The 20,966-nt window shown below is 38.1% G+C and overlaps 1 protein-coding gene across 1 annotated transcript in view; it reads left to right on the top strand.

Annotated features, from left to right (window-relative positions):
- Positions 1 to 20,966, top strand: part of APPBP2 (amyloid beta precursor protein binding protein 2) — a 60,406-nt gene that overhangs the window by 23,495 nt on the left and 15,945 nt on the right. Inside the window, exons 2-5 of the mRNA XM_028109278.2 lie at positions 4,285 to 4,373; positions 6,389 to 6,540; positions 8,739 to 8,862; positions 20,043 to 20,211. Coding sequence (XP_027965079.1) covers positions 4,285 to 4,373; positions 6,389 to 6,540; positions 8,739 to 8,862; positions 20,043 to 20,211 — 534 coding nt within the window. The remainder of the gene's footprint in view (positions 1 to 4,284; positions 4,374 to 6,388; positions 6,541 to 8,738; positions 8,863 to 20,042; positions 20,212 to 20,966) is intronic.

Raw genomic sequence — 20,966 nt, forward strand, 5'->3', positions numbered from 1 at the left:
CAGGGTCCTGGGATCAAGTTTCGCATGGGGCTCCTTGTTCAGCAGGGAGCCTGCTTCTCCCTCTGCCAGCCACTACCCCCTGCTTGTGTGCGCTTGCGCTCACTTTCGTTCTCTCTCTCTCTGGCAAATAAATAAAATCTTTTTTTTTTTTAAAGATTTTATTTATTCATGAGAGACGGAGAGAGAGAGAAGCAGAGGGAGAAGCAGGCTCCCAAGGAGCCTGCTGAGCCACCCAGGTGCCCAAATAAATAAAATCTTTAAAAAAAGAATATGAAGCACTGTAATAATGAACTGAAATAAGTCAAAATTTTAGAAATCTAAACAGAATCATTGCCAAGGAATCTGGAGCCTCAGTTTCCTTTTCTCCAAACTCTGCTCCATAAGCTGAATGAATCTATGAAGGAATTATTCTTTAAATCTTCTATTCTATAAAGTGTTAAACATTACCCTTTTATATGTACTCTTCTTGATAGATTATCTTCAAGAGGCAGTCTAGTGTAAGTTATTAAGAACATGGATGTAAAGACAGGCTGCCTGGGGCCAGATTTGTACTTTACCACTTTTTAATTGTGTGGTTTTGAGCAGGTTATTTAACTTTATATGCCTCAATTTCCTTAACTGTGAAAGGATAGAATGAGTTCCTTGTGAAAAGCACTTAGAACAGTGCCTGGCAAATGTTAGATCTTTGTAAGCATTAAATGCTGTTTTTATTCTGAATCAATATCCAGAAATCCTGTTCATAGAATGTGTAAATTTGCATTTTTTGCATAAGCCTGATAAGGATAATTTGAAACAATTAAGTCATTACCCTCTTCCCAGAATTTAAATGTGAACCCATTTTTAGCTAGAAAAATTGAACAGCTGAGTAAAGGGGGGGTTTTGTTGATAAGGGCATATTTACGATATATTTATAATTGTAACTAAGGAAGCAACTTCTCTAAATTTTAGTTTCAAATCCCATTTAGTATCAAAAACTAATGATGTAATGTATGGTGATTAACATAACAATAAAAAATTATTTTAAAAAATCCCATTTAGTAGGATATATCAATTTTTAGTCATTAAAGGGATATTGTGAGTTGTAGAACATAGAAGGTTATTTGTCTTTATTTGACTAGTGAGTATAGGCAAAAAAGTTGTACAACTTGGGGCGCCTGGGTGGCTCAGATGGTTAAGCATCTGCCTTCGGCTCAGGTCATGCATGATCCCAGGGTCCTGGGATCGAGTCCCTCATCGGGCTCCCTGCTCCTTGAGAGCCTGCTTCTCCCTGTGCCCCCCCCATGAATAAATAAATAAAATCTTTAAAAAAAAAAAAAGTTGTACAACTTGTTTTCATTTCTCCTATCTTAAAAGAAATTCTAAGCCTTAAGTGTGCTAATGATGAGTTATTTTGGTAAGTGAAAATTTTTTTGTTCTATTCCTTTTTTGGAGTATGTGTATATATTTATTTTGTTAACTGCATTTGTTTTTCTGCCCAGATCAAAAACTTAGCACACTGTTTTTTTTTTTTTTAAACTTATCACATTGTTAAGCCCCCAAGTAGGAATTAGGTTATAAATACTTAGATTTATTTTCCCTGAGTTAGTCTCTATTGGTTAATAGTCAAAGTAAGTATGACAATGATTAATAATACTGAATTTTACTGTGTACATTCCTGGAAACTCTTTCTATAGCAGAAAACATAATCATCTCCAAAATTAGCAAATCTTTCCTTATAAAGATTTACTGATAATATGACTGTCTAACCATTTTAATGTAAAAATAACATTTCTCCCTTCCCTTCCAGGGCATGTGGTGGTCCCTTGTCTCTTCCCCCCTTCAGCAGTTAGAGATTTTTCACAGCTGTCATTATTGATTTGCATTAAAGTATCTACCTAATTTGACCTGGCTTCCATTGTGACTAGTGATTTATACCCAAGAACTAGCTGACGAGTTTGTGGTATATTTTCCCAGCACAAAGTTAACTGGCCAGTTTGGCAAATGAATTCTAAATTTATGTTGTCTTCTTTCTGAAACCCATGTTCTGTCAACTGAGCTAAGACTTAAATGCCTATAAAGTGAGTTAATAAAACAAAATTCCAGCCTTCTAAGGCACTGTATTTATAAAACATATAAATTCAAAAGCATTTGGTGAAGCTGGAATGGGGTAGTAGTATTTGTCTCTTTTTAACTGGGTGCATGTATTAATGGTGATAAACATTTAACACATTTGTTAAAATGTTATTTTTCTCTTTTCTTTCTTTTTTATTTAAGATTTTATTTTTAAGTAATTCCTACATTCAGTGTGGGGCTTGAACTCACAACCCCAAGATCGAGTTGCATGTTCTACAGAGCCACCCAGGTACCCCTAAAATGTTATTTTTTAAAAGAAGTTCTAGGGGTGCCTGGGTGGCTCAGTCAGTTGAGTGCCTGACTCTTGCTTTAAGATCAGGTCATGACCTCCAGGTCATGAGATCGGGCTCCTCCCTCACTCAGTGTGGAGTTGGATTGAGATCCTCTCCCTCTCCCTCTGCCCCCCCCACTCACTCTTGTGCACGCGCGCTCTCTCCCTCAAATAAATAAATTTTTAGAACAAAAGTTCTAAAAAGTCAGGCAAAATAAATGATTGTGACATGATTAGAAATCCTGCCACCTTGGATTATTTTTGTTTTTATTTTTTCATCCTGGATTACTTTATTCACTTTATTTTTTTTAAAGATTTTATTTAAGGGAGTGCAAGAGAGCACAAAGGGGGAGGGGCAGAAGGAGAGGGAGAAGCAGACTCCCCACTGAGCAGGGAGTCCAATCTGGGGTTTGATCCCAGGACCCATGAGATCATGTCCTGAGCTGAAGGCAGATGGTTAACCGACTGAGCCACCCACGTGCCCTCATGGATTACTTTATTTTTATTTATTTTATTTTATTTTATTTTATTTTTTTATAAAGATTTTATTTATTTATTTGAGAGAGAGAACAGAGGGAGAGTGAGAGGGAGAAGCAGACTCCCCTCCGAGCAAAGAGCCCGATGCGGGGCTCGATCCCAGGACCCTGAGACCACAACCCGAGCCAAAGGCAGACACCCAACCGACTGAGCCACCATTTATTCATGAGAGACAGAGAGAGAGAGACAGAGAGAAGCAGGCTCCCAAGGAGCAGGGAGCCCGATGCGGGACTCGATCCGAAGGCAGACGCTTAACCATCTGAGCCACCCAGGCACCCCTTCCTGGATTACTTTAGATGTCTGTTAGAACTGAACTGAGATACTTGTGGTGATCTGAGGAGCCTTTTAGTGGGCCTATTGACCATTCTGGCTTCTGGACATTATCTGTGCTATTATTTGGATAATTTTACATTAAGTATCCAGTTTTGTTTAAATATTTTATTTATGTATTTGAGAGAGACAGAGAGAGTGAGAGAGAGCTTGAGCAGGAAGGAGGGGGAGAAGCAGACACCCTGGGGAGCAGGGAGTCCGATGCGGGGCTCGATCCCAGGACCCTGGGATCATGACCTGAGCCGAAGGCAGACGCTTAACCATCTGAGCCATCCAGGTGCCCCTATCCAGTTTTGTTTAAGGAAAAAGTTAGTTTTATAAGTTTCTTGAATATAACTTTCTATGTTTATTTAAAGATTTTATTTATTTGAGAGAGAGAGAAAGAGAGAAAGCATGAGCAGGGGGAAGAGCAGAGAGAGAGGGAGAAGCATAACTGAGCAGTGAGCCTGACATGGGGCTTGATCCCAGGACCCTGAGATCATGACCTGAGCCAAAAGCAGATACTTAACCAACTAAGCCACCCAGGTGCCCCATAACTTATAAAGTTTATTTAATAAATAATTATATAGCACTTTGTAGTATTTAACATGAACCAGATACTATTTTATAAATATTAATTTTAACTTTATATACAACTATTAAAATGTTTTATATGAATTGTAGAAATTTGTTAATTTAGGGGTGCCTAGGTGGCTCAGTCAGTTAAGCATGTGACTCTTGGTTTGGGCTCAGGTCATGATCTTAGGTTTGTGAGATTGCGCCCTGTGTCAGGCTCCACACTGGGCGTGGAGCCTGCTTAGGATTGTCTCTCTCCCTCTGCCCCTTCCCGCCTCTAAAAAAAATTGTTAATTTAGTGTTATATTTCTCTTAGACAGCAGAAGTATGCTTCCTGATCCTGCTGTGTGATAATACTGACTTTGGGTAGTATCCATTAAATAATCAAATATTAGGCCCATCAAATTATATCCATAAGTATAACTAAAGTAGAAATTTAAATTAACATTTTTAAATTCCCTTTTTCATTTTCATTTCAGCTTTACCAACAGGGACGCTTATGTCAACTGGGCAGTGAATTTTGTGAATTGGAAGTTTTTGCTAAAGTATTGAGAGCTTTGGATAAAAGGTAAAATTACTTTTTCTTAAAAATTATGGTAAACTATACATACCTGAATTGTACCATTGTAACTTCTTAAGTTTACTTCAGTGGCATTAAGTGCATTCCCATTGTTGTGAAACCATCAGTACCTCCTTGTTTTTTGTGTTCAAGAGAAGGAGATTGAATTCATCTTTCCCATTGTAGCTGTTACCATATAGTAAGAGCCTCCCCATACAGGTATAGTGACACAACCTTTGATTATACTTGCTATTCTCTTTAGCAGTCTTCCCAAAATTTGCTTTAAAAGCCATTCGTTTTTCCTAACCCTAGGAAAATAAGAATGTAGTTTTTATAAAATATTGCTGATTTCTAATATGAATATTGCCAAATTGTTCCATTTGTTCAACAAATTAAGTATATACTTGTTGAATGCCTAGTATGTGTTAGGTTTAGGTACTGTTCAAGATGCTGGGATTACGGCAGTGAATAAGATCTACAACATCTCTTCCTGTAGATTTTTTATTTTAGAGAAGAATGATAAAATAGTAAACAAGAAAATAACATAATTTCACTGTTCAGGGGTAACTTTGAAATGTGTCCTTTGTACTATAGAGAAACTTTTAGTTGAATAATTAAAATTAATCCGTAAAAAAAAACAAACACATAAATGAGAACTTCATTTTGGTAAAAGAAGGCTACAGAAAAACTTTTTAAAAACATTCTTTAAGAAAAGATCAGCTTTCTGGGATTTGAATTTCTCTATACAATTCTAAACATGGCCATTATAAAGATTTATTTTAGTGGAATACCTCTCTCTTATCTCTCAGGTTATCTTTCACCAAGTCCAAATCCCTTGCTAAGTGTTAAATATATTTGTGAAACTAAAAGCATGTAGTTTGACTTTTTCCCCCATTATCCAAAGCAGTGATTCCGTTATTTACAATCTTTTTATTTAAAAATTTTTTATTGGGATATAATTCACATACCACCACATTCACCATTTTAAATTGTACAGTTCAGTGGCTTTTAGTGTATTCACAAGGTTTTGCAACCATCACCACTGTCTAATTCTAGAACATTTTCATCATTCCAAAAAGAAATCCTGTACCCATTAACAATCACTTCCTATTTCCTCTTACCCTGGACTACTATTAATCGACTTTCTGTCTCTGAATTTACCTGTTCTAGACACTTCATATAAAGGGAATCATACAATATATGGTCTTTTGTGACTGGCTTCTTTTACTTACAACGTTTTGAAGGTTTATTCATGTTGTTGCTTGTATCAGTACTTCTTTGCTTTTATGGCTGAATAATTTCCATTGTATGAATATACTGTTTTGCTTTTCTAGTCATTTGTGGATGAACATTTTGGCTGTTTGGCTCTTCTGCTAATGCTGCCATGAACATTTATGGACAAGATTATGTGTGGACAGATGTTTTTAGTTCTCTTGTATATGTAACTAGGGTATATACATATGATCACCCTATGTTTAACTTTTTTAGTAACCTCAAAACTATTTTCCATAGTGGCAGTACCATTTTACATTCCTACCATCAATGTATGAGAGTTCCAATGTTCACATATTTTGCCATCACTTAGAATAGTAATCACATCCTACAGGGTGTGAAGTGATATCTCGTTGTGATTCTGGATTGCATATCCCTAATGATTAATGATGTTGATCATCTTTTCATGTGCTTATTGGTCATTTGTATATTTTCTTTGGAGAAATCTCTATTCAAATCCATTGCCCATTTTTAAATTGGGTTATTGTTGAATTATAAGATGATTTGGTTTTTAAAATTAGTTTCTTTACTGCCATTAGTTTACACATAAAGAATCACTCAGTAATCTACTGAATAAAGATATTAGGCTAAATTGTGGATTATTGTAGCCTCATAATTCATAAGGCAAAAGGTTTTTTATCTTGTTCCGTCTTGGAAAGTAATGGTACTGTTATGTTTTAAAAAGCAAGCTAGCACTTCATAAAACTATAAAATATGTTACCTTTATGAAATAGCCTTTTCTTATCTTGCAGACATTTGCTTCACCATTGTTTCCAAGCTTTGATGGATCACGGTGTGAAAGTTGCTTCAGTCTTGGCCTACTCATTCAGTAGACGGTGCTCTTACATAGCAGAATCGGATGCTGCGGTAAAAGAGAAAGCCATTCAGGTTGGCTTTGTTTTAGGTAGGTAATCGTAAAATAGAGGAGTATTTTGTCCTATAGTATGACTCGTATTAAACCTACTAACAGTAAAGGATTCAACCAGGGCATTCCCAAAGTCTACATAAGGAGGTTATGAGAAAAACATCAGAAAAATTAGGTGTGATTTATTGGATGTTAACTTTGGGCCAAACGCTACAGTAGGCATTTATTTATTTATTTTTGAAGATTTTATTTGTTTATTTGAGAGAGGAGCAAGAGAGCACAAGCAGGGGGAGCGGCAGAGGGAGAATGAGAAGCAGGCTCCCTACTGAGCAGGGAGTCCAATGTGGGGCTCTATCCCAGGGACCTGGGATCATGACCTGAGCTGAAGACAGACGCTTAACCAACTGAGCCACCCAGGTACCCCTACAGTAGGCATTTAAATGTTATCTTGGGGGAGGGGGCCGGGCAGAGGGAGTGGGAGAGAGAGAATCTCTGTGCCCCTGACAAGGGACTCAGTCTCACAACCTTGAGATCATGACCTGAGCTGAAATTAAGAGTGGGACACTTAACCAACTGAGCCACCCAGGTGCCCGTAAATGTTATCTTTCTAAATCCTCACAACATTTCAGTATTGTGATGGCATTAATAGCACTTTACAAATGAGGAAGGATTCAGAAAAATTAAGTAACTTGCTCTAGGCACAGAGCTGGTAGTGTACTGTAAGTTTAGACTCCTGTGTCTTTCCATCCCTACCATATACATTTTGCTATGTGTCATGCTGCCGCAGCCTCTTTCACCAGCTTACCATATGCTGTGACATGGGACTTCATCCTTTTGCGGCCTCAGTTTTCAGGCTCTAAAATAAGGGTAAACTTGTACTTCCTCACGGGGGGATGTTAGGAAAATACTAAAAACATACATGGGAAAGGAATCTGCGAAGTCTTTATATGTTACATAGAGAAAAATGTTTATGGTTTATATAATATTTTATATGCTGTTTACAAATCTACATAGATAAGTACGTTTCAGGCAACTACTTATTAAAGTTGTTGCTACCCTTCTTGTTTTCTTTTAAAAAAATTTTTTTTTAAAGATTTAGTTTATTTATTTGGCAGAGAGAGAGCAGGAGAGCACAAGCAGTGGGAGCGGCAGAGGGAGAGGGAGAAACAGGCCCCCTGTCAAGCAGGGAGCCCGATGCAGGGTTCGATCCCAGGACCCTGGGATCATGACCTGAGCCGAGGGCAGATGCCTGGCGACTGAGCCACCCAGGCGCCCCCAGACTCTCATGTTTAACTTCTCACTTGCATGTGCATGTTTTAGCTGTTTTACACGTGCACATATATTTTCTTTGCCCAACACATTTTCACGATCATTTCCTTTAGTCTTAGAATAATTCTTTGTATTCATAGTTGCTGGAGGAACTTCAGAACTTTTTTTTCTACAAAAAAAAGCCACTCAGCATTTATCCTTTGGTAGTCCCATGGAATATAAACTGCAACCAAAAATTGTGACCAGAGAATGTCTCTAACAAGGGAGTGTGATCTTGATGAATGTTAAGGTTGGCATCCCTTTAGTCCTAGACGGTCGTGTAAAAATCTGTGGGAGAACAACTTTAGAATCAATAAAAGTGAAAGGCAGGAAGGTTGGTGTTCATTGAGGTCCTCTGTCATCTCCACAAACATTTATTATATCAGTATCTGGCCATTGTAACGAGCCAGATTGAAGAAATATCTTGGCGATAGAACCAAGTTCTAACAAACTCATAATTACATTTTTGGTCTGGATCCTAAAATTACCAAAACAGTGAAAAAAACTTCATACCAAAAGTATACAGTGATAGAGATAATTTTTTTAAAGATAGCTTTATTGAGATATTCTTTGAAATTGGGTATGGAGAGTTGAAAAGTTACGTTTACCCTGCAACTTGAAAATGTTTGGATCATTAGAATATATGGCTAATTAACTGGAAAATGTCATTTCTTAGGCTATGGAGTATTTTTAGAGGGTTAAAACTCTTGACTCCTTATTCAAGGCCTCAACTTTGATCTAATTCCCCCAGTTTAAAAGTTTTTGTTTTGTTTTGTTTTTTATTTCACAGTATCTTTATTTTGGGCCAAACACAGAACTTTAATATTATGAGTGTTTTCATTTTAGATGATACTCATTTTAAGCATGTCACTTTAGCTTTTAAGTGATTTATTAAATTATTTAAAGTACCTGGTTTTCTTGTCCTTTAGGTGGCTTTCTTTCAGATGCAGGCTGGTACAGTGATGCTGAGAAAGTTTTTCTGTCCTGTCTTCAGTTGTGTACTCTACATGATGAGATGCTTCATTGGTTTCGTGCAGTAGAATGTTGTGTGAGGTAAGTCGGAACAGATCCTACTGTAATGGTCCTTAGTGGCTTTTACAGTTTTAGCTCTTACACGCCTACTTGAATAAACCTCTGCGGTGATATTTATATGTCACAGTTTCATTAGTCTGGACTCCTCTCTCTCATCTCCAAAATATAGTTAACTTGCTGTAGTCATCTTAGTGTAATATTTTTTGCTTTGTCATAGAGCTTGTGTGTTGTGTTCACTCACCAACTGTTTATCGAATGCCTCAGTGTACTCAGAACTGTGCTAGGCACCGGATGCTGGTAAAATAAATATATGTTTTCCTTGGGTGTCATTTTTTTACCCTTGCTGTTGACACTTCTAGAATTGTGTATAAGAAGATTAGGATTTTACTTATAAATAACTTTTCTTTTTTTTAACAGATGTACTTAAAGGAAAGGCAAGCAAGTCTAGAAGTAACTCTTGTTTTTACTGTCTTTATTTTTTCTATGCATGTAACAGAAAATTATGAAGAGAATCAATATTATCTATAATCCTATTACCCAGAAATAGCCACAATTATGGTATTGGTGTATTTTTGGAATTTTAAGTGTGACAGCGAACTTCCTGAACTGGTGAGGGAAAGACTTGATTCTAGATTTAAAAAAAACTCTGAGCCCTACACAATTGAATGTCCTAAAATCAAAGAATACATAGAAAGTAGAAGTGTCTCCGTTACTGAGAGAAAACACTATACTTCACCAACTTCTGGGTAAAATAAAGAATTTTCAAATATATAAGGATGCAGTATACTTCCATGTTTTTGAGCTGAGGAAAATACTCAAGGAATTTCTCTAACCAAATAAAAGCTCAGTAATAACACTTCTCAAGATAGGAGAAGATACAGAAATGGTGGTAAGCAGTGAATATTGTAATATATAGTTACATGTAAATGAAGTAGAAAGAGAATGAAGAACAAATTGGGAATTTGTAGTATGTCTTAAGTAAGGATTTTTTTTCAAACTGGAAATGAAAGGGAGATTTTAGAAATAACACAAAACAGAAATTCTCAATTACCACATACTATAAAATGTCAGGTAAGATTTTTTTCCCTGAAAATGAACCTTTAGTAAAGAGAGTTGCCTTACGAAGCCCCTCATGTAATGTGATGTTATTACATTACATAGGGTTCTCTTTTGAGCAACACAGTACTGTTTGAGAAAGAAATGTTAGCCTGAAAACTCAGCCAGTGCCAGTGTCAGGAAGCTCATAGAGACCACCTGGCACAATTTTCATTTTGAGGAAATAATGGGATTTAACACATTCAGAATTATTCTGGAGGTCATAATCTTACAGTTATGTTAGATATTTCTATTAACTCCCTTTTTAAAGTTTATGGGTATTTTCATAATCTCTATACCCAACACGGGGTTTGAACTCATGACCCCAAGATCAGCAGAGATCAAGTTGCATGCTCTTCCAACTGAGCCAGCCAGGCACCCCTTAACTGCCTTTTTTTAAATGCTCCTTTAAAACGGGATGCAGTAAAAGTGGTTTGGTTGTAGAGATTATGGATATCTACTTGCCTTAGGGGTTTGGTTGTGGAGATTGGGGATATCTACTTGCCTTAGGTGAGTCAGAAAAGTCCAGCAATTTTAATGCTTTGCAAATGGTTATGGTATTTTGGATAAAATTTCTGGCAACATCATACCAGACTCAAAAAGTGCTGATTTTCAAACAAGTAAAAACATTTTACCCTGAAAAACTGTTAGATGACTCAAAAACTAGTTATGGTGATGATGAAGGTAAATGTTTTTAGATGTATGTGGATAGTTTGGATAATATTTCATAAATTGCAAGGAGAAAAAACTTAAAAATTTTTTAAATTTTTAAAAATTTTAGATTTTAGATAGGTATATATAACATAACATAAAGATGATTTAAATATTGTAAGTTTAAAAATGTTATCCTATATATCCCTAATACTTGATATTTTCAAGTTAGCCAAAAAAAAACCTTTTTGGGTAGAAAGTGGAGGCTCTTGTTACTATATTCAGGTTGCGTTATATTGGGCATATATGATAGCCTTTTAAAAAATAAACATTTGAGAAAATGTAGTGGTACAAGAGGGTATTATAAAGGTCGCATCTTGGTGAGTGGAGTAGGAATGTCTATCATTATTTAATGTTCAAACATTATCAGTGCTAGGGATAGATACATAATGACTTATATAATGGAAAATATGATAGACATTTTAAATTAGGGTAGTGGGAGTAGGGGTAAGAATGATTGGAAAATTGTCCTAACTAGGTAAAAACAAAGAGAAGAGAAGAAATAACTGCGTATGATAAATGAAAAAAAGCTAACTAATGACAAATGAAAAATAGTATGAAAAGCTTAAAACAAAATATAACATCACAATACATGTGATTGGGTTCAGTTCCTCTATGTAAAGGTGGTATCTACCAAGAGGGTTAAAAAATGAAATCCAGCTATATATTGTTAAAATACCCCTAAACAGGGGCACCTGGGTGGCGCAGTTGGTTAAGCGACTGCCTTCGACTCAGGTCATGATCCCAGGGTCCTGGGATTGAGTCCCGCATCGGGCTCCCTGCTCCTTGGGAGCCTGCTTCTCCCTCTGCTTCTCTCTCTCTCTCTCCCTGTGTCTCATGAATAAATAAATAAAATCTTTAAAAAAAAAAAAAAGGAACTAAATTTTTTCCGTATATCTGCTTCTCTGTCCTCGATGCTGGTTTTGACTTTGACCAGCTCCCAGGTGGTTGTAAGAATGCTGCCATGGTTTGAAATATCACATGCAGATTTCATATTGTCCAGCAGAAGAAAGACTTCCTTTCCAAGCTCCATATTTTATCTTTAATGACAGGGAACCTTTCTCAGGACCCACCCAGCCTGCTATCTCGGAGTCTCATTGGCCAGAGCTAGGTCATTTGGTGACTTCTGAATCAATGACTGGCAAGCAGAGTAGGACCACTACACTGTGATTGGCTTAAACTACTCATGATTTATTCTTGAGTCCTATGAGAAAGGGGTCAGTGCCTAAACAAAACCAGGGTTCTGCACCAAAGCATGAGGTGGGGAAAACAGCTGTTACAGAGCCAGTGGTGTCTGCAGCATCTCACAATGCTTTGCTCCCACACTTAAAATTAAAACCACACTAGACTGGGGGGGAAAAAGATGCAAATGACTAAAATCAGAAATACAAGTCAAGGTATCACTACCAACCTTCCAGAAATAGAATCATAAGAGAACCCTATCTACAGCTGTATGCCAACAGATTAGATAATGTCGCTGAAATAGACAAATTCCTAGAAATGAACAAATTGTTTAAATTGGCCCAAGAAAATCTCAGCAAACCTGTAACAAGTAGAGATTGAATCAGTAATCAAAAACTTTCCAACATGGGACACCTGGGTGGCTCAGCTGGTTAAGTGTACAACTCTTGATTTTGGCACAGGGTCTTGATCTCAGGATTTGAGCCCCACATTGGGCTCCACAGTGTTCATGGAGCCTACTTTAAAAACAAAACAAAAAAACCTTCCAACAAAGAAAACTCCAGGACCAGAAGACCTCATTAAGTGAATGCTACCAAACATTTAAAGAATTAACACGAGACCTTCTCAAAGTCTTCCAGAAAATTAAGGAGGAAGGAACACTTCCTAACTCATTCTTTGAGGTCAGCATTGCCCTGATACCAAAGTCAGAAAAAAGAAAAGAAAATTACAGGCTAATATCCTCTGTGAATACAGATGTAAAAATTCTCAACAAAATACGAGCAAATCAGACTAATAGCATATAAAAGGATTATACACTATGACTAATTGGGATTTATTCGAGGAATGCAGCAATGATTAACATGAAGTCAATGAAGCCAATAAGCCACATTGAAAGAAAGGAGGGATGCCCGGGTGGCTCAGTCAGTTAAGCATCTGCCTTTGGCTCAGGTCATGATCCCAGAGTCCTGGGATTGAGTCCCTCAGAGGACCCCTTGCGCATTGGGGAGCCTGCTTCTCCCTCTGCCTGCCACTCTCACTGCTTTTGTGCACACTTCTCTGTCTCACAAATAAACGAATTAAATATTTAAAAAATAAAAATTTTAAAAAGGAAAAAAACAATCTTCTCAATAGATACAAAAGACATTTGACAAAATGCAACGCCTTTCATAATCGAACATTCAGAAAACTGGGAACAGAAGAGTCCCTCAGTATGATAGCATTTGTGAAGAACCCACAGCTGACATCATGCTCCATGGTGAAAGACTGAAAGCTTTGTCCCTAGGATCAAGAACAAGACCAAGGATGCCTGCTTTTACTACTACTCTTACCCAACATTGTCCTGAAAGTTCTAACTAAAGAAATTAGACAAGAAAAAGAAAAAAGGCATCCATATTGGAAAGAAAGAAGTAAAACCATCTCTGTTCACAGGTCAGTTGGATTTCATCAAAATAAAAAGCTGCGTGCATCAAAGGATGTTATCAAGAAAGTGGAATTGGAGAATTGGAGAAAATATTTGCAGATCATATATCAGATAAGGGTCTCGTATCCGGAATGTATGAAGCACTACAACTCAACAACAACAAACCTGATTAAAAAATGGGTAAAGACTTGAGTACACATTTGTCTAAAAAGAGGATAAAACAGCTAATAAGCACATGAAAAGATGTTCAGCATCATTTTTCATTAGGGAAATGAAAATCAAACAGATACCACTTTACACATACCCAGGATGGCTGAAATTAAAAAAAAAGTGTTATCAAGAATGTGGAGAAATTGGGATCCTTGCTAATGGGAGTGTAAAATGGTGCAGCTGGGATAAAAGGAGAATGGGAAGCGATTGCTTGTTACAGAGTGTTTATTTTTTGGAGTGATGAAAACGTTTTGGAAATAGACGGTGGTGATGGTTGCACAACGTGGTGGATATAATGGTACTGAATTGTATGCTTAAAGTAGTTAATATGGCAAATTTTCTGTTACATATTTCACCACAATAAAAAAGAATATATAAGTCTTTATTATCCAGTCCTCCCTTTATAGTCTGTCATTTATTTCCAAAATTCTTTTTTTTATAAGAGACTTTTTTTTTTTTTTTTTTTTAACAGAGAGAGAGAGACACAGCGAGAGAGGGAACCCAAGCAGGGGGAGTGGGAGAGGGAGAAGCAGGCTTACCGCTGAGCAGGGAGCCCGATGCGGGGCTCGATCCCAGGACCCTGGGATCATGACCTGAGCCGAAGGCAGTCGCTTTAACCAACTGAGCCACCCAGGTGTCCCTATTTGCAAAATTCTTAAATAGTTCCTGGAGACATGCTCTTATAAGCAGGAGAGAGATTCTTTTCCTTCACATTTACTTTTTTTTTTTTTTTTAAGATTTTTATTTATTTATTTGACAGAGACACAGCAAGAGAGGGAACACAAGTGGCGGGGTGGGAGAGGGAGAAGGAGGCTTCCTGCTGAGCAGGGAGCCAGCCCCACGTGGGACTCGATCCCAGGACCCTGGGATCATGACCTGAGCCGAAGACAGATGCTTAATGACTGAGCCACCCAGGCGCCTCCTTCACATTTACTTTTAATGTATTTATTTTTGTTGTGGGATGAGGATCTAACTAGTCATCTTGCTTAGTCTTACAGTGAATATATTCATAAACTAATGACTTTTAAACTTGTAGGGGTGCCTGCCTGGCTCAGTCAGTAGAGCATGCAACTCTTGATCTCAGGGTTGTGAGTTTGAGCCCCACATTGGGTGTAGGGATTACTTAAAAATAAAATCTTTGGCTCAGTTGGTTAAGCGTCTGCCTTCGGCTCAGGTCACGATCCTGGAGTCCCGGGATCAAGTACCGCATCGGGCTCCCTGCTCAGCAGGGAGTCTGCTTCTCCCTCTGACCCTCCCTCCTCTCATGTGCTCTCTCTCTCTCTCATTCTCTCTCTCAAATAAATAAAATCTTTAAAGATAAAAAATAAAATCTTAAAAAAAATTTGTGTATTTGCCATTCAAACAATGAATCGTTTAACGAATTAAATAATTATTTTTGACAGTAGCTCTCGATCGAGTAGATGTGATTGTATTTTAAAAATAACATACTATGGGAAAGGGTATATGAGAAATCTTTGTATCTTCTGCGCAGTTTTACTGTGAACCTAAAATTGCTTTTTTTTTTTTTTTAAAGATTTTATTTATTTGAGAGAGAAAGAAAGCACGAGCCAGGGGGTGTGGGGGTAGAGGAACAGGCAGACTCCCTGCTGAGTGGGGAGCCCCAGACAGGGCTCGATCCCAGGATCCCGGGATCATGACCTGAGCCAAAGTCAGATACTTAACTGACTGAGCACCCAGGCGCCCCTAAAACTGCTCTTAAAAATAAAATCTTTTTGGGGGGCGCCTGGGTGGCTCAGTGGTTAAACAACTGCCTTCGGCTCAGGTCATGATCCTCAAGTCCCGGGATCAGGTCCCACATTGGGCTCCCTGCTTGGCAGGGAGTCTGCTTTGCCCTCTGACCCTCTCCTCTCTCATGCTCACTCTCAGTCTCTCTCAAATAAATAGATAAAATCTTTAAAAAAAATTTTTTAATCTTCTTTAAAAATAAGAAAATACTGTGCTTACATTGGAGAACCACATTTGGAGAACCTTGAGAACTTGCCTTTTCATTAGGCTGAGTATTAACACAAAGTTAGATCCTCAGTTGGACCAAAAGTTCCTTGGATCCTTCATCCTGCTCCGTGTCAGCCCAGATGGATATACAGACCCTGAAGAGTCTCCATATGTTTAATTTGCCCTTTTGTTTCAATAGACAGCCATCACGGACTGGAGAAAAGAACAAGCTGTGCTTTTCTGGCTTAAAATACTTAGTTTGCTATCCCATTATATGCCAATTATTAAATAATTTCTAGAAATCTATTTTTAGGAGGAATATCTACAGTGAATGTTGTTGGAAATGCAATTCTTAGTATTGTAGACATGAGAGGTGACTACTGTTCTTTTCATTCTGTGAATTTACAACCTATGCTTGAGTTTAACCTTTTCCTATTGAACCAGTTGGGTAACTATCAACTCTCTCTCTAATACCTATCCTTTTTTCTCAAGGTCTTTTTTTCTTCTGGATTATTGTAATACCTCTGTCCAGATTGCCTTGCTTCCACTCTTGGCTTTATTGTAATCCATTTTCTTTTTTTTTTTTTTTAAGATTTTTATTTGAGAGAGAGCTAGCGAGAGAGAGAGCACGAGGAGGGGGAGGGGCAGAGGGAGAAGCAAGCTTCTCGCTGAGCAGGGAGCCTGATGTGGGACTTGATCCTTGGACCCTGGGATCATGACCTGAGCTGAAGGCAGCTGCTTAACCAACTGAGCCACCCAGGTGCCCCTATAATCCATTTTCCACAGTGTAGCCAGAGCAATCCTTCTAGAGTTGCACTGTCCAGTATGGTAGCCATCAACCATATATGACTATAAAGTTAAAAATTAAAACAGTCCTCAGTCACACTAGGCACATCTGAGATACTCAGTAGCCAGTTGTGACTAGTGGCTACCAGATTGAGCAGAGCAGATTCAGAACATTTTAGAAAATTCTGTTAGTGTTGTTGTAGGGGATAAATCATACATCACTATTACAACTAAAATTTCTTGCCCAGACTGGCAAGGCCCTATAAAATCTTCCTAATCTCTGTTTTTTTTTTTTTTTAAGATTTTATTTATTTATTAGAGAGCACAAGCAGGGGGAGCGGCAGAGGGAGAGGGAGAAGCAGGCTCCTCGTTGAGCAGGAAGCCCGACATGTGGCTCTGTCCCAAGACCCAGAGATCATGACCTGAGCTGAAGGCAGACGCTTAACTGACTGAACCACCCAGGTGCCCCCAATCTCTGCTTTTTCATCTCTTTTTATATAATCCTTTATTCATAATACCTCAGACAGGTTGGTCTTTTGTCTCTTCTTTGATTATGCCAGAATTTTTTTTTCCTTTTCTCAGGGCTTTGCACTTGTTATTCCTTCTGTTTGAAGGAAATTTTTTTTAAGGTTTATTTATTTTAGAGAAAGGGGGACAGACAGAGGGAGAGAGAGAGAACCCCAAGCAGACTCCCCTCTGAGCTTGGAGCCCCACAGGGGGCTTGATCTCATGACCTGAGCTGAAATCAAGAGTCCGACACTCAACTGACTGAGCCACCCAGGCACCCCAGTTATTCCCTCTGTTTGAAACATGCTTCCTCCCATACCTTACGTGATTGCTTCTTCATCATTTAGGTGTCAACTAAAATGTTAACTTGTCAAGAGAATTCTTTCCTGTCTACCCTGAGAACCTCCTTTAAGACGTTCCTTCTAGGGGTACCTGGCTAGTTTGCACTCTCTCTCAAATAAATCTTTTTTTTTTTTTTTTTTAAAGAAGTTCCTGATCATTGGGGCACCTGGGTGGCTTAGTTGGTTGGACATCCAACTCTTGATTTCAGCTCAGCTTGCTATCTCGGGTGGTGGGATCAAGCCCCACGTTGGGCTCCATGCTGAGCATGGAGTCTGCTTGAGTTTCTTTCCCTCTGCTCCTTCTTGCTGCTCATGAGCACACATGCTCACGGTCTCTCTCTCTGTCTCTCTCAAATAAATGGATAAATCTTTAAAAAGAAGTCCGGGACTCCTGGGTGGCTCAGTTAAGCGTCTGCCTTTGGCTCAGGTCATGATCCTGGAGTCCTGGGATCAGGCCCCATGTCAGGCTCCTGCTTCTCCCTCCCGCTTCCCCTGCTTGTGTTCTCTCTCTCGCTGTGTCTCTCTCTGTCAAATAAATAAATACAATCTTAAAAAAAAGAAGAAGTTGTTCCTGGGGCACGTGGGTGGCTCAGTTGGGTAAGTGACTCAGGTTCAGCTCAGGTCATGGTCCCAGAGTCCCAGGATCGAGTCCCACACTGGGCTCCCTGCTCAGCAGGGAATCTGCTGCTCCCTCTGACCCTCCCCCTTCTCGAACTCTCTCTCTCTCTCTCTCTCTCATTCTCTCAAATAAATAAATAAAATCTTTAAAAAAAAAAAAGGAGTTCCTGATCATGGGGCTCCTGGCTGGCTCAGTCAGTAGAGCATGCAACACTTGATCTCAGGGTTGTGAGTTTGAATTTATTTAAGAAATAAAATCTTTAAAAAAAAAAAAAAGAAGCAGCTCCTGATCATCTTACCTTATTTTTATGATATACATAGCATTGATTTTTATTTATTTATTTTTAAAGATTTATTTATTTGAGAGCGAGAGAGAGAACATGAGTAGGGGCAGAGGCAGAGGGAGAAGCAGACTCCCCTGCTGAGCAGGGAGCCCGATGTGGGACTCGATCCCAGGACCCTGGGATCATGACCTGAGCTGAAGGCAGCTGCTTAACCTACTGAGCCACCCAGGTGCCCCCATAGCATTTACTTTTAAATGAAAGTCTTACTTATTGGTGTGTTTGTCTGCCTACCCTCATACTCCTTCCCCCTAGAGTGAAGCTTCTTACGGTCTTATTTACCACTACATCCCTTTCACCTAGAAAAATGACTGGTACATTATAGGTGTTCAGTCAATAATTGACTGTAAGAGTCTTTCAAAACTTTGTCATATGAACTACATATTTCTTTTTCAGGTAATCTTTTCCTAGATTTCAGTTCTATTTTCCTACACGTTCCCATTGTGACAGATCATTGCAGACTTCTTGGTTATTAAATCAGCAATTCGGCCATCAAGTGACATTTTTTCTTTATTCTATACCAGTACACTTATTTTAGCAGGAAAAATTTTCTGTATACCAAAACATTTTTTCTATTATATTTCTGCATAAAAATAGGAATCCAATCAACTCACCATTCTAGAGTAGCCTGAAAATTACTATATGTATTTCTGCTTTAATTTGGAATTTGGTAATGTAAAAGATACTCCATTCAGAATTTTTGGTTAGCCTTAGTATATTTTGCTTGAGGGTGTTTTAGTCTTTTCTAAAAGCAGATAACTGTGAGTGTTGGAAGGAGGCACGCTGGCATTGTATCTGCCACTTATTAAATAGTCTCAGTTCATTTGAAGTTATTCCATCTGTTTTCCCTGACTGTACAAAGAAATGATAGTGATTTGAAGATTGTTAGATGTTTCTCATCCTGGGTCATTGATCTGTTAATGTTTTTGGTGTAGATAGAAAAAAAATATCTGTTTTTATATTCCTAAAGAGTGCTTCCCAGATTCTCCATAATCAGTTTCTTTTAAATGATTTTTATACCCTTTTCCCCCTCAGGGCTGAGCATTTTCAGAAAATTGTATTGACATGATGACATGCACATAATGTTCTAGCCAGCATTATAATAGATACATAAATACATGTCTGGTCCTCACTGTTCTGTTTTACATAGCCTCTGCAGATGTATATAGTCTGTTGGTATCACAGTCTGACCTGCTACTCTTGCATATCATTAGTCTAACGTGGTTTTACTTTACTACTCTTGCATATCATTATATAGTCTTAACATGGTTTTACAGTTACTCTGCATGAAAAACTCTTTATTTTTCCACCATAGAAGATAAAGGTTTTAAAAGAAATAGGTGACAATACCACTATTTTCAGTGAACTTACCTTACTGGAAAGATAACAAAAAATTAGCATTTATGAAGCAACATGAGATGAGGTTCCTGATCAGGTGTTGCACAAATATACTAGAAAAAAGAATGGAAAGTAATGGTGGGTAATAGTATTTGGTGTTGATTTTATTTTTTTTAAGATTTTATTTATTTGACAGAGACATAGCAAGAGAGAGAACACAAGCAGGGGGAGTGGGAGGGGGAGAAGCAGGCTTCCCGCTGAGTGGGGAGCCCGATGTGGGACTTGATCCCAGGACCCTGGGATCATGACCTGAGCTGAAGGCAGATGCTTAATGACTGAGCCACCCAGGCGCCCTTTTTCATCGTTTTCTAAATTTTTTTATAACGAGACTGCAATCTTTTCGATTTGGAACAAAAAGTTAAGTATTAAATGTAGCACATACTGAGTGCACAAAGTATACAAAATAAAGAAGAAAAAGAATCATAGTTGGGTGAGATTAATCATGGGTAGTTTTCTGGAAAGAGCATATACTCTTTGTGTGTTTTAGTCAATCTCGGTTTGGGCCAGACCATTATTTTCCAGTGCTACCTTCCTTTTTGCATCTAATTTCCTTAACTCATTTGGGTACTAAGTAGTGATCTGTAAGAGGACCATGGTGGAAATATCAGAAATAGAGGAATGTTATTTCTGCTTTTGCAGGTTGCTTCATGTGCGAAATGGAAACTGCAAATATCACTTGGGTGAAGAAACATTTAAGTTAGCTCAGACATATATGGATAAACTTTCAAAACATGGCCAGCAAGCAAACAAAGCTGCACTATATGGAGAACTGTGTGCACTACTCTTTGCAAAAAGTCACTATGATGAGGTGAGTATTTTGAAGTGCATTTTATTGTAATCAGCAAGTAGCTATAAACAGAGGGTAAAATCAAAACAAACATAAACAAAAAAAACAGAGCAACCTGAGCAGGAAGTGATGGATCAAGTAGGTAAAGGCTATTAAGAGGTACAAAGCGTCCGGTTACAGAATAAGTGATAGTGATGAAAAGTACAACATAGGGAATATAGTCAATAATATTGTAATAATGTATGGTGACAGATGGTAACTACACTTACTGTGGTGAGCATAGCATAATGTATAAAATTGTCCAATCACTCTGTTCTACACCTGAAACTACTATAACATTGTGTGTCAACTGTACCTCAATTTAAAAGGGGGGGGGGCACTTGGGTGGCTCAGTTGTTAAGCATCTGCCTTATGCGTCAGATCATGATCCTGGGGTGCTGGGATCGAGCCCCACATCGGGCTCCCTGCTCGCCGGGAAACCTGCTTCTCCCTCTCCCACTCCCCCTGCTTGTGTTCCCTCTCCGTCAAATAAATAAATAAAATCTTTTAAAAAATAAATAAAAAATATAAAAAAAGAAATCATACATCTTCTATTTGTCTTAATAGATCTTATTCTCACATGTCAGGTTTACTTTAAAGCACTACACATTTGTAATGGAATATTTAAAATGAGGCAAAAAGAGTATACCATGAGATGTATTTCAAACATACACATGTATGGTTTATGGCCTGTTTTTTTTTTTCTTTTAATTTGACCAAATATATATCTGAATTAT

This window comes from Eumetopias jubatus, unplaced genomic scaffold (assembly GCF_037043125.1).
Source record: "Eumetopias jubatus isolate StellerSeaLion01/CBP00866 unplaced genomic scaffold, mEumJub1_p1.0 scaffold_10, whole genome shotgun sequence".
NCBI lineage: Eukaryota > Metazoa > Chordata > Mammalia > Carnivora > Otariidae > Eumetopias > Eumetopias jubatus.